General features: G+C 42.1%; 1 protein-coding gene across 3 annotated transcripts in view; it reads right to left on the reverse strand.

The window, feature by feature from the left end:
* TPX2 (TPX2 microtubule nucleation factor) overlaps positions 1-14,234 on the reverse strand; it is a 45,879-nt gene that overhangs the window by 15,768 nt on the left and 15,877 nt on the right. For all 3 annotated transcript variants that reach the window (XM_045194853.3, XM_045194854.3, XM_024559593.4), the window contains exons 5-11: positions 13,726-13,852; positions 9,852-9,980; positions 7,633-7,754; positions 6,483-6,634; positions 5,314-5,485; positions 3,044-3,185; positions 2,185-2,401 (exon numbers count right to left, since the gene is read on the reverse strand). In XM_045194853.3, coding sequence (XP_045050788.1) covers positions 2,185-2,401; positions 3,044-3,185; positions 5,314-5,485; positions 6,483-6,634; positions 7,633-7,754; positions 9,852-9,980; positions 13,726-13,852 — 1,061 coding nt within the window. The remainder of the gene's footprint in view (positions 1-2,184; positions 2,402-3,043; positions 3,186-5,313; positions 5,486-6,482; positions 6,635-7,632; positions 7,755-9,851; positions 9,981-13,725; positions 13,853-14,234) is intronic.

Below are 14,234 nucleotides of genomic sequence, written 5' to 3' on the forward strand. Positions count from 1 at the left end.
CCAAGAGTATGGACCCTGGAGCCATACTACCTAAATCCACATCCTAGCTCTGCCATTGGCTGGTTTGTTATCTGGGGCAAGTTATCTAACCTCCATATTTCCTAACCATAAAATGGACCACATAGGGTTATTATGAGAATTAAGTAAGTTATTATAGAAAGAGCTTAGAATAAAACGTGGTACATAATATGCTTTGAGTAAGTAGTTGCTATTATTGTTATTATTCATGGCAAAATGTACTGGTTTCCCATTTATATAATGATTTAAATGTTTCCTTTAAAATCACTTTAAAAATGAACTGATCTTAAGAATATATAAAGTCAATATTGGTTTACGAGATATAAGGATAGAGCAAAATTGAGAGTGGTATGTAAATTAAATTAAAAAACCAGAACCTTGTAGCAAGGGGAAAGACAGGAGCTTGGAAGATGTTATTAAAAGCAAGGTGCCAAGTGAATGCTACAGAAAGCTGGAGAAATTCATCTTCTTCTTTGGGCCTTGGTTTCCTAGTGTGTAAAATGAAAACACTGTGTGAGCGCTTCTGGCTTCTAGGATACTGAAGTCTGCATATAAATCTGCATTTCCCTGGTTCTATTCGGAATACTGTTTACTCAGTGGGGATGACCAGGGTGGCACAGGTCTTACAGACTAGTCACCTGCAGGGGAAGAGTTTTCTTAAAAGTTGGTATAACGGCCTTGGCCAGTGTGGCTCAGTTGGTTGGAGCATCATCCCATAAACTGAAAGGTTGCAGGTTCAATTCCTGGTCAGGCCACATTCAGGTTCTGTCCCCAGTTGGGGCATGTGCAAGAGGCAGCCAATCGACGTTTCTCTCTCACATCAATGTTTCTTGCCCACTCTCCCTCCGTTTCCCTCTCTCTAAAATCAATATGCATGTCCTTTGGTAAGGACCAAAAAATAAATAAATAAAATACACAATTCACTTTGAAAAAAAGTTCATGTAACACAGTTTAACCGTACAGTACCTGTGCATCTTAGCAAAGAAGGAAACAAAATCATGATTAGAAAAGAGATCTCACGTGCAGAAAGCTCTCGACTGACAAGATAGGAGGTGGGAAGAGGGTGGTAAGAACCATTTCTAAGCATCATCATGCTTTTTAAAGCCTGGAAGATAAAACTTCAAATTGCCTCTGACTTAGTACTGAGAAAACAGAACAAAAGCTGAGTACCCAAAGGTAATACAATGGTACAGTTTCACTCGAAACCATGGTGATTACAAGAGAAAAGCAAAAAAGAGGGCAGGAAAACAGCGAATCCAAACCGAGGGAAGAGGGCGTTTCCTCCCCTGCACGAAAATACATCTCAAAACCATGTCTGCACTTACGCGGGCGCTAAACTCCCCTGCTTATTCTTGGACTGTGGCATCTCTCCCCCACCCTCAAAATAAAGTAACCCACTTCTCAAATCTAGTTTCCAGTTGCTCCTTTTAACATACAGACTTTGCTCCAGCTTACCACCCACTCACAGTCCCTCTTAGCCGTCCCACACCCCCCCCAGGCCTTTTGTGTGTCACTCCCACTGCCTAGACCGCCTCCCGAGTCTGTTTCATCTGCACCTCCACTAGTCCGAATTCTACGCGTACCAGAGCGGCAACGTAGTGACGTTTCGGGATCATGGACTGGAGCCAGAGTGCCTGAATTCTTGCCCTCGCTCCACCATGTACTAGCTGAGTGTCAAATGCCTTATCACAAACTGCTGACAATTCCATCGAACAACCCAGCAGGGCCCTGGCCTAAACAAATGGCGTCACACACAAGAAGGGCTTAGAGTGGTGCACGTACTGAAGTGTCCGTCACTGTGACTGTGACAACATGATGATGACGAGGACAACTACAACACACTGTCGAGGATCAGGTCAAATGCTTCTTCCTCCCCAGATCATTCCCTAAAACCTCTATCCGAAAGAAATCACTATCTCCTTTGAATTCCTGTATACTTTTAACTGTCATCTCTCTTAGAACAACACTTCTGTCTCGTTCTATGTTGTTCACACGTGTTGTCTCCCTATGGGACTTTGCTTCCTGAGGGCACAATCCACCTGATACGTCTCCTTGTCACCTACAGCTCCTAATACAGTGCCCTGATCACAGCACCCATTCAAACACGTGTACGCGGGCAGGCACTTGGTCAGAGCAGGACAAGCTGGCCAGCATGCAGGGTCTCACCACAACATCTTCCAAGATCTTAGTCGGGCAAGGTCTGGAATGAAACTCAAAGTATTCATCCTCTGATTTCTTCTTTGATTCACGCTCCTGGATTCTCTTCTCAATCTCCAAATCAAAGCCAATGGGCTGAGTGGGCGGCTTCACAGCTGGCTTCTTGGGCAAGACAGGCCCACCTTCGAGAATTCTCGGATCAAGTTCCCGTGCTTTGAATTTATATCTGTAAGGTGAGAGTTTAAATGATAACCACACACACAAAATGAAAACTACATACACAACAAAGGCCAAAACAGACAAACGACAATCCTTAAGCTTAGCCATTGTGCAGGGCAAAACTTCTCTCCACGGCCATTAGCCCATTAGCTTTACTTCCAGAACAAAGAATAAACGAGGAAGTCCCAACTTTAGAGATTGGGGTTTCTCTTCACAGAGGAAGCTCTCCCCCTTCTCAAAAGCAGTACAAAAAGAAATGGGAGAAGGATACAGGAGACAAACTCCAGTGTTAAGCACATTCAGTTCCAGTTTTCTGCCTTGGACAAAATGCCTTGGGCAGCCATGAGAGGGTGGGGTCTACCTGACCTAACCTCAGGGGGCACTCCCTAATTGGAGTCATAAGCAAGTGCTCCCACTCCACTTCTGCATCAGCTCTTTACCAGTTTACACTCCATGACATCTCCATAGTCCCACTCCCAAGGCTTTAATTTAAACAAAGAGGCGGGGGTCCAGCCTGCAGAGCCAGTAACTCAAATACCATTAAGTTCCCACAGCATGAAAAATAGCACCTGTCCCCTTAGAGAACTGAAAGGAGATTGGGCAGGTTCTCGGAACTCTTCCCCTTAATACCGTCGGTGGTGGTACTTACTGATGCAGTTTCTCCAGCTCCTCAGCCTCCTGATCCGCTGAACTTTTGCAGGTCACGGGCCTTGTGCGCTGTTTGGTTAGCAACACAGGAGTCTGTGGGTCTCTGCAAATCTTGGCCACAGCAGATTTGGAGGGTAACAGAGCTGTAAACCGAGATCACAGACATTCACCTAGCTCCCCAAGACCCTGTCATTTACTATAGGTGCTGACTCACCTTGGCAGCCTAGAGATGCCCAACCACAGATGCCCTCCACACTCAGCTCAGCTCCCATCAGTCAACCTGACAAACACGCCGTCGGGGGCATGAGTGAGGTGGCCTTTGGGTAAACTCTACTGTGACCTTCTGAACATAAAGAGCCCCCGTGTCTAGTGAATTCCTTATCACTGCACCGGCCTATACTCACCTTCTGTTGGCAACATCAGCTATTTTGCTTGTTATTGACAGGTAAGATTTTTATTTATTCTAGCTTTAAAATAAGGCCTTTCTAAAGTCCAAGTAATGATTCCCAATTCTATAAGCTCCCTAAAAGAATCTATATCAAAGTATCAAGACTACCTCTCACAGAAAGACACATGGAGAAAGTAAAAAAAAACTGTCAAAGCATCAATATTAAGACCATCACCCAATGTTACCCCAATAAATTCAATAAACATTAAAAAAAACAAGACCATCAATACACTCACAGAAAACGTGGATTTGCCCAGTCAGGGGCAACCATGTCAGTTTTCACAATTATATAGAATAAGTTCTCTGATTTAGATGTATAAGAAGGTAGGGTCCAAATCTATTTCTTTTACAACTAAGCAAGCCTTCAAGTATACATATAATCATCATTTACCTATAACTACTGAAAGTTTTAAATAGCCCTGGCTGATGTGGCTCAGTGGACTGAGTGCCAGCCTGTGAACTGAAAGGTCCCGGGTTCAATTCCCAGTCAGGGCACATAGCTGGGGTGCTGGCCAGGTACCCAGTTGGGGGCATGCGAGAGGCAACCCATCAATGTTTCTCTTGCACGTTGGTGTTTCTCTCCCTCTCTTTCTCCCTCCCTGCCCCTCTAAAAATAATAAGTAAAATATAAACAAACATTTTTTTAAGTTTTAAATAAAAATTACAGAATATAATTTTTATTTGCCAGAACTGAGATTCTAAGAGCAGAGCATATCAGACTCTAAAAGTCACATACTATCTGAAAAGTTATGTTTAATATTTAAATTTCCATTAGGTTAAAAAAACATTTTATTGTTTTTACTAGCATGAAATTTGACGAATGGCTATGAGAAGACCTAGCAACAGCACTAAGAAATGCTGCACTTACAGGAACGTGTCTGCCCACACGGCACGGCACGGCACGACGCCTAAGCACGGGCAGGAAAACTGACCTCCAAAGGCAAACCACTGGGTTCTGCTTTATCCGTAATGCTGTCCCATACTGTGCACAGCTATTTTCACCACTTCTATTTCATTCTCAAACTTCTTTACCTCCCTCCCTGTAGTAACTATTTGCATAAAAATAGGAGCTATCAGATTGGAATCCTCTCATCAGTTCACCACCAAATCTACACCCACCAGAATCTGCACTCATTCTTCTCACTCTTCCATCCTCCTTTCAAAGAACGATCACTTCGCCTGCGCTACGGTCCCTCCTCCACCTGCCTGTGCAAGGATTTAACCATTGGTTTTCTTCTTCTTCTGCTCCATTCTCAGCTTCTCAGTATGCAGACACGCTCGACTCTGACATCTCCCTCCACCTTCTTAGCACTTACAGTAACTTGTAATAATCTATTTGTTCATCTCTCTCACTGAATTAGAAACTTAATGTTGAGTAGCACCAAGTCCATTTTGCTCACTTCTATACGCCCAACACCCAACAAAGTACCAGGTTTGTGGTGGTGAAAAACTTGCTGAATCACTGAACAAAAAGCACACAATCTTAAATAAACGGAATGCTCCATTTTCTCTAGGTGAGTAAATGCACTGTGACACTTTGACACATAGCAAAGACATCCTTGATACACAATAGCACATCAGGTAACCCTGATACCCGCTGGCCGTTACTGACCAGGATTAAGGTGGCTGATTGGCATAAAAGTGGACAGAGAGCTGGGTGGCTCGAGACACGCTCAACAATACATTAATTGTCTGCATGGAGGCAAGTGCCACAGTTTAGTTCAAAAACTAGGATTTCAACTAAGGCAAGCTGTGCCTAACATGTAAGCAAAAGGAATTTTAGGGGATTCTACAGCCAGCTACGAAGTGAGTAAGAAACTTACCAATATCATCCTTCTTGCTCCTTAAGTGATATCTGTTAGGGGTGCGTTTATAGAAGGCTTCCACCTGCTGTGCAAGAGGCACGTATGAAGAAGAAGTTTCATCGAATGTTCTCTTCTTTCCTTGGGACAGGTTGAAAGGCTTTATGATGGTGCATCCCTTAGTCACTTGTGCCTGTAAAGAAAGAAGTTGTTCCCCAAACGAAATGTTATAAACGCTCAGGTCTACCACAAGTCACGCATTCCGCACAGATGAAGAGAGAGCCCATGGAAAACCAGGATTATTACACTTAGCCCGTCAGTTCTTGAGCACAAGTTATAAGCAGCCTAGTCCCATCTTTTTCAAAAAGGAAGAAAGGGCCTAGCACTTAGCAAATTGTTCTATAAAAGTACATAAAGTAATTTTTTTCACAAGGACGTCAATGTTCTGAAGCAATCAAAAGCAAATCTGAGAATTGGAACAAAAAAAGCTAAAAAGGTACCCCACCCCTCATCCCACTAATAAAAACTGATAGGGCTTCTGGGAGTGGGTCAGGTCGGGCAGCTGCCCGAACCAGACTCTCCCGCACACTCCCCAAAACTGGCTGTTGCAGAAGCCTGCTCCTCGGACCCCTGGTTTGGATTAAACTGGTCTCTGACTGGAAAACAAAACTATTCCAGAACCTACATCTCAAAGAAAGAAGCACGCCCCAGGGATTAAGACTGAAGACTGACTTCAACAAATGATGACTGAAACCGCAAGTAGAGATTCCTAGCACTCGAATTTTCATTGAGGATTGTCACTATTTTTGTTAGGGCTCTGGTAACAAAACTGCACAGGATTTGAGTGGTCTGCCCCAGCCCCACTTTCCCCATAAATGCCATTATATTTTGTACACTTTGCAAACACAAGATTGTTCAAGAATTTTGTAATAGCACAAGCTGTTACAAGCCTGTGCTTACCCATAATTCTACGTGTTTTATGTATATTCTCAATTCCCTTTCCACAGTCACTTGGCAAGATGGTTTCCAGAGAGACAGTGATTTATCCAAGATCACAGAGCTAACGAGGGACAAAAGTGAGGATTCAGATCTTAATTCAATTGTATTATTGTAAGTAGAGACCAGAAATGGTACAGCTGAACCCCTCACTGAATTAGTAACAGGAATAGTCACTTAGGTGATCAACTTACAGGAGACGGAGGATGCTTTCGCAGTTCAGATATGAAGTTCACTTCCTTATACTCCTCCTGGTTCTGAGGATGTTGTTTGATTCGCTCGTCTGTGCGGAAGTGGAAGTTGACCGATTTGGTTACCTGGCTCACTGATTTCTTCACAGGTTGCCCTGAGAGAGGAGCGGAGTAAAACACACAGGTAACACTAAGAATACAGAATATTAGTACATCCCCTTTTATCCAGGTCCTTTGGTCTTTCTGTTACCATGGATCTACCTTTGCTCAGTCTCCACATATAACCCAATATTTGAAACAGTCCTCCAGGACACTAATACAGGTGCCTTATTCATTGAGTTGAGACTATTGAGTTTGAGGTCCTTCAGTCAGATACAAACCGTAAAGAGGTAGCAAAGAAAAGAAAAATCCCATCTCCCAGGTGTGACCATAGGTCTGAAGACACAGAGTGAGTAAAATACTTCAGGTAAGCAAAGCTCTCGGTTGACTTTAAAAGCACATTTAACTAAATATCACTAAGAGAGAAACCCTATAAACCCCAGAGGTGTTTCTCCCAACCCAGTAAGCCCAGTAAGCAGGGCTTTACAGCTCCAGCTCCACCGGTAACAGCTCCAAGCCAGAGCAAAGCAGAACTCTGACGCCTTCAGCTCCCTCCATCGTAATTCTCCTCCATAGACACATCTGAATTCATTCCGCTTTCTCTTCCTCGGCCCCAGATAAAATGGGAAAACAGAAAAAAAAAACAAACCCCCAAAACAAAAACAAACCTAGCCTGCTAAAGTGCTTCATCTTCAGCCTTAATCCTAGTCCCTTTTATTTTTTCTAATTTAAAAAAAGAAAAAAGGAAAAAGGAGGGAGAGATTTATTCTACTTGAAGAAATGAAGGAAGTGCCCGGGAAAAGGCCGGAAAAGATGGGTGTGAGAGACGCAGAGACAGTAGGCTCTAAGACAGGCCCGATGCACGTAACACATGCTAGGGAATGACCACCGGGACGTAAATGGGGCCCGTGACCAGCCCTCTGAATAAACACATTATTTTATGCCAACACCTGACCGAGAAAGCCTTTTTTGCTAGAGACTTCAAAACACCCCACCGAGGTTTATGAGAAGCACCCCTCCCTCATAAAGCAGACTCAACCGGAGCCAAGCTGACCTGCTCCAGCGAGAGCAAGTTTCTTGAATTCTTCGTTCTTTTTCCGCATCTCCATCACCTCCTGCTGCATCTTCATGCTCTTCTCCAACTCCTGCTCCTCAGTACTTTTTAGAATCTTCTGCCTAAGGGGCAGATCAATAAAGGAGTTAAAAGAGGAGAGGGAGAGAGAGGCTCGAAGGTTCAAACTAATCTAAAGGCATTACATTGATTAGATTTTAAACCTGATATAAAATAGTCATCCAAACAAAAAGTATTACTGATACCCACTTAATTAGATAACCTATATATAGTCATCTTCACAGAATATCTGTGACTATTACATCAGATGTTTCTGAAGTACTCAACATGCAGTAGAAGTTCCAGTTAGCACAGCCATTCTTAGTAATGAGCAGCACTAAGAACACTTAGAGATAAACAGAAAAGGAAACAGACAATTCGCCCAAGAGGAAATATGGAAAAGAAGTTACGTAACGGTAATACAACGTTGTCAGCAATCAAGCAAATGCAAATTAAAATAACTGCATGCCATCAACAGCATATCAGTTAAACGGGGAACATTTTTTAAAGTAAAAAATTCAATGCAGATGAGACAAGGAAATAAAAACATTCAACGCTAATAGCACTGTAAATTCATACATTTGTTTCAGAAATAAAATTGGCATTAAATATCAATAGCCATAAAACTAGTCATACACTTTGACCAAAGAATTTCCTTCTTTGCCCCGAGACTACGCAAAAGAAAAGGCTCCGCCTATGAAGATGTTTGCTGACTTTTACAATAGTAAAAAATTGGAGACTGCACTTTCAACAAACAATGTTTCAATATGAGAAGGTATTAATCTGTCAAAAGAGGATAAATGTGAAGATTTTATAGCAGTACAGAAAAAAATCTAAGTTTCATGGTGAGTGAATAAAGCAAATCCAAAGGATATTTATATACTAATTGTAAAAATATGTATTTTACGTGAATAAAGACCAGAAGGGAGCTTGGTAAAATACAAACATTTGATTTAGGTAGTAAGAACCTTTACTTTTTCCTTTTGTATTTATTTTTCTTTGCTTTAATAGTATATTTTTTCCATGTTTAAGACGTGGGCAACCTCCAGGATATAAGACAATTCACCTCACCGTAATTATGGCCCGAGGAGCTTCTCGAGCCCCACACACAGCAAACAGACTACAGATGTACCCATGTGAAACTTCACTGCACTGACTCGAAGGCTTAAGTTCAGGACAGAAGCACACCTCACAGGTGGTACAAAAGGCACAGTGTGTCTGCCCTTGGCTTTCTCCGGGGAAGACTCGTTTTTTCCACACATATATTGATGGGCACTATCTTCCCCTTCTGGCTTCTTAGGGTTAGAACTTGAGTTCAAAAGAACAAAAAAATATCCTCTTAATTCCTCTTAATACCCTGCTATAGCTTACTCCCCAAACCTACCACATAGGACTTCAACTTTCTCACTCTTTAGGAGACCAAACACACTTCAACCACGGGACCCTTCCACCAGTACCATCGGATCATACACGCCACTGGCTACAGTGGGTAAGCTTTAGGACCACCACCAACAGTCAAGAAAACAGTGGCTGACAAAGGTTCACGAGGGTGGGACTGACTCCAACTGCTCACCATCGAACGCACCAACGGCAGACAGCTGCCTTCCCAGTATGTATTCCATTGTCTTTCTTCCTAATAAAACCCCAATTTGTTTGGGGCGACAATGTACGAAGGCAAAAGCACTGTACTTGGTCAACAAGCTCTACCGCAACGAGGAGGGGTCCATGACACAGTTGGACAACTGAGATATAACAGGGGTTTCTGGAAAATATTTCACTTCTGCGGTATGGGTGCCGTCCCTATTCCTTTGCCCTCTTTTTCTTTTGCACATGGGTGTGATACCTAGAGATATAGCAGCTCTCGTGGCAGCAAGGCAAGAAGCACAAGGAGGAAGCTAAGAGCAGCCGTCTTGAGCAACAAGCGAGAACTAAAAGCTAAGACCCAGAGAGGCGGCCCTAGCATTGCTCAGCCACCGAACCAAAGCCAACAGCAAACCTCTGTGAAGCAAGTAAATAACTATTCTGTAAACCGCTCCAGCTGAACAGATAAAGTACATTCCTGACTGATAAAAGTAAGGGCACCATATATTCTGCAGGCTCTTAACCACAGGGGCAAATAGAGGTAAAACCTACGCCAGCGGACAGGAGCTGTGGCTACTTACACTCTCATTCTTTTGGAGGGTGGAGTTTCGCTGGTGATTCCAGGATTAGAACATCTCTTTGCTTTCGTTTTTACCTGGTGTTTTTCTTTCTGGGCCAAATCCTTCCGAGCAGAGAGTCTAACAGATCTTCTGTGGTAAGGAATTGACAAAATTAATCTGAAATAAATGTATCTACTACAGATATGCAAATGTTCTCCAGAAATGTCAACGTACGTCACATTACAAAAGGCTATGAAAAGTTTAGTGATATTATTTCCACTCTAAAAATCTGATCTCGCCCTGGCTGGTGTAGCTCAGTGGATTGAGCACAGGCCTGCGAACCAAGGGGTCGCCTGTTCTATTCCCAGTCAGGGCACGTGCCTGGGTTGCCGGCCAGGTCCCCAGTAGGGGATGTGTCAGAGGCAACCACATATTGATGTTTCTCTCCCTCTCTTTCTCCCTCCCTTCCCTTCTCTCTAAAAAATAAATAAATAAAATATATTTTTAAAAAATCTAATCTCTTCATATCTTACTGTTTTTGAAATTTCATCAGAAAATACTGGTACTTAAATGCATTGGTGTTTGTAAACTAGACCTCAATAAAGCTAACATTCTTTTTTAAGCCAAAGGCAATCACCTAGTAGAATTCCCTCCCTTTATAAGTAAAAATAGAAGTCAAAAAAAGACGAGGTGACTTGACCAGCCCTGTTACATAGCTAAGTGCTGTCAGAATTGAAATTAGAGATCGGATCTCCTAGAACCTGGCATTTTCTCATTTTTCTTTTAGCCATATCCCCCTTTTTGTTAAAATATAGCACATACCAAAAAGTGCACCAAACAAAAATTAAGTTACATTACAAAATGAAATCACCATCTGGTCTAAGAAACAGAACACAGGCAGCAGCTGCCTTCTTGACTTGTTTTACAGTAATTGTTACTTTTTATTTTAACCATTTTACCACATAAGCATGCATCCCATAAACATGGTACATTGGTTAGGAAAGAAACAAAAATAAATCTTTATAATATAATCAGATTGCTGCAAGTATTTTTTTCTGTCTGGTTTATTTCACTCAACATTATGTTTGTGAGATTCAATCCGGATTGATTCACGTAGCTTCGATTCACTGTTTCCAGTGCTGCATTCACTGCAGGGACGTAACGCTATCGGTCCAGTCGACTACTGAAGCCCTTGTTTCTGGTGCGTATGTACGCACATTGCTGTTGGGCTGAGAGATTGCTGGGTCATAGGACATTGGTTAAAACAACTGAAGCTGGTTTCCTAAGTGCTTGTACCAATTTGTGCAAGTTTATAAGCCTCTTCTACATCCTCCTGAATACTAGGTATTATCAGATGACTTAATTTTAGCCATATTAGTTGGTATGTAGTAGAACGTCCTTGTGGTTTTAATTTGCTTTTCCCTGATTAACAGTGAGACTGAGCAACTTTTCACATTTATTGGCCATTTGGTTATCCTCCTTCATAACTGCTAGTAGTTTGAATCTCTTCCTTGTTTTCTATGGGTTATCAATCCTTTATGTCTTTTTTTTAATCTTTATTGTTGACCCTATCACAGATGGCCCTCCTTTCCTCTGGCCACCACCACACTGTGGTTTCTATGGACTAAGCATATACGCTCTTTGGCTAATCCCTTCACCCCCTTTCATCCAGTCTCCTCTTCCCCTCTCCTCTGACAGCTGTCAGTCTGTTGGTTGTTAATCCTTTTCCAATTGATCACTAAGGAGTCTTTATACACTATAAATACGAGCCCTTTGTAGGTTTTATCTGTTACAAATATCTTTTCCTACTGTGGGAGTCCAGTTGGCTTTTTACTCTCTTTATAGTATCATTTGATTAGATAAAGGTGCTCAAATACATCAACCTCCACCCCCACCCCCACCCCCGCCCCACTATGGTCAGTGCCTTTCTGTGTGTATTCTACTCAAAAAATCTCTCCCTATTCCAAGGTCATAACTATATTCTCCTATATCTCCTTTCCTTTCTTTAAATGTTTTATTTATTTTTAGAGAGAGGGGAAGGGAGGGAGAAAGGGAGGGAGAAAGAGAGGGAGAGAAATATCAGTGTGCGAGAGATACATCAATCGGCTGCCTCTCACACCCCCACCACTGGGGACCTGGCCTACAACCCAGGCCTGTGCCCTGACTGGGAATCAAACTGGTAACCTTTCAGCTTGCTGCTGGCGCTCAATCCACTGAACGACACCAGCCAGGGCTCTCCTGTATTTCCTTGTACGAATTTTAGCTTTCACATTTAGATCTACAACCTGCCTACAACTGACTGTTTTATATGGAGTGAGGCAGAGGCCAAGTTTCATTCTGTTCTGTTTGGACAGCCATTGTCCAAGTATTTAATGAAGGGGAATTTAAAAAAAAAAAAAAACTTTCCCCACAGGTCCGCAATACTATCTTTCTCATACATCATTTCCATATATGGGAAAGTGAGTTTCTGTTTAATTCCACTGGTATCACTATTGTGATAAAGCAACACGTCCATGGAAAATTTGTCTTACAGACTAAGGCCTTGCTGACTCATAACTTCTGTGTCAAGAGTTTTGACCATCTTTCAGCCTATCCATCTACACCATGTGAAAATAAAATAGTAGAGGATTTGTATGACTGCCTATACCATCCTATTGCATCTGCTGTTCCTTTCTAGATCGGGCATCTCTGGGCCAAGACAAATCTGAGATCTGAGATGTGGCACTAATGTTTTACCTCTCACACATTTTCATAACGCGGTATCATTTACAAAGTACTGTCCCACGTTATCTTATGTGGACCCGTCTTACAATTAGCTCCTTTACTCTCAGTAAACTGAGGTTTCTGAATAGTAGACGGTAACTTAAAAAAATTCTTAAAAAAAAAAAAAAAATTCAGGTCTTCTGATGCTGACAGTAACTATGTTCTTGCCATACCATCATTTCCAGAAGGCTGTCTGGAATTCAGTGAGGACGAGGAACAATTTTAGCAATCCCATACATACACAACACAGAGAAGCCACAGCGCTAACGCTTCCTCGGGTTCTGAAGGGATCTACGGGACACTAGGTCTCTTTCCCATATGCCCCAGTTCACAATCCAAACATGGAACAGAGGCCACAGAATCAACCGTGTCTCTTAAAAGTCCTGTGACATACACCAGGCTGGTTGAGATTACATAGAATTCTTTGATTAAAATAGGCTTCTTTACCAGAAAAGATTAGTATAAGCGCATGACACCATCCTCAAAAGTGATACCTTATGCCAGCATAAGGCTTTGCAAAGGGTACTTTCATTACTTCTCAGCAATAACATTATAAATATTCTGTCATCCCTCTTCCTTGAGGATAGTCTAGGTGATGTCAGAGGTAAAGCAATAAATACTCCTGCACTTTAAACTCTGGGTGGGTGGTAATTACTAACGGTGAAAGTTGTGAGATTGCTGGTGTGAGACTGCAGGGTAATCTACCCATCCATCCATTCGTTCATTCATGAAATACTCCCTCAGCTTCTGCACCAGCCAGGCACTGTGAAGCACTAGAGATGCATGATACTTGCCCTTATAAAGTTTATTTACAACGGGGTAAAAAAAAAAAATCTGTCAAACGGCCATAAAAATAAATGTCAAATTGCAACCCATGTCGACAGTGCAAATAGCAAGGGCTTTGGAACCAAACCAATCAGTTTGAATCTGGCTCTGAAATAGGTTTTACCTTGGACAAGCAAATCAGTACCTCCGAGCCCTTATCCGTAAGACCTACAACTCATAAATGTTATGAAGATGAAATAGGGTAACATAAAAAGTCTAACAAAAATGGGACACCCAGTAGATGCTCTGTCCAGTAAGTATTCACTGACCATCATTCATATTACCACCACCTTGACCTGAACCTTACCTCTGAGCCTGGGATGGAGTATTTCTTGAGGTGGTTCCCTTGACCTTCAGGGAAGAACAAGCATTTGAGGGAATGGACTGTTGTACCAGATTCTCTTTTTCTGATTCTTTGTAGTAAGTGTTGTCAGCTGCAGGAGTGTAAAAACCAGTCAGCACTCAAATCCCAAGAAAATCAGTTGCAAATAAGATATACAGGGTGGGGCAAGAGTAGGTTTATAGTTGTTCGTATGGGAAGTAATACAATAATTAACAAATAAAAATACAAGAACAAACTGTTTTACATACTCACAACTGTAAACATACTTTTGTCCCGGCCTATATATGAGACTTAATACAGAATTCCTGATTGAAAGTTTTAGATGTGTGTGTGTATACATACAGCCCTCCTAAGCAGTGAAACCTTTATTTCTAGTGAAATGTTCCACAGACGACCAATTTATAAAAGCTACTTTGGTTGAAGCAGGAAGAAAGTATCCAGGGCCCTGCCTCTCTGCTAGCCTAAGGCACCAT

The sequence above is a fragment of the Desmodus rotundus genome, chromosome 6, assembly GCF_022682495.2.
Source record: "Desmodus rotundus isolate HL8 chromosome 6, HLdesRot8A.1, whole genome shotgun sequence".
NCBI classification, from domain to species: Eukaryota; Metazoa; Chordata; class Mammalia; order Chiroptera; family Phyllostomidae; genus Desmodus; species Desmodus rotundus.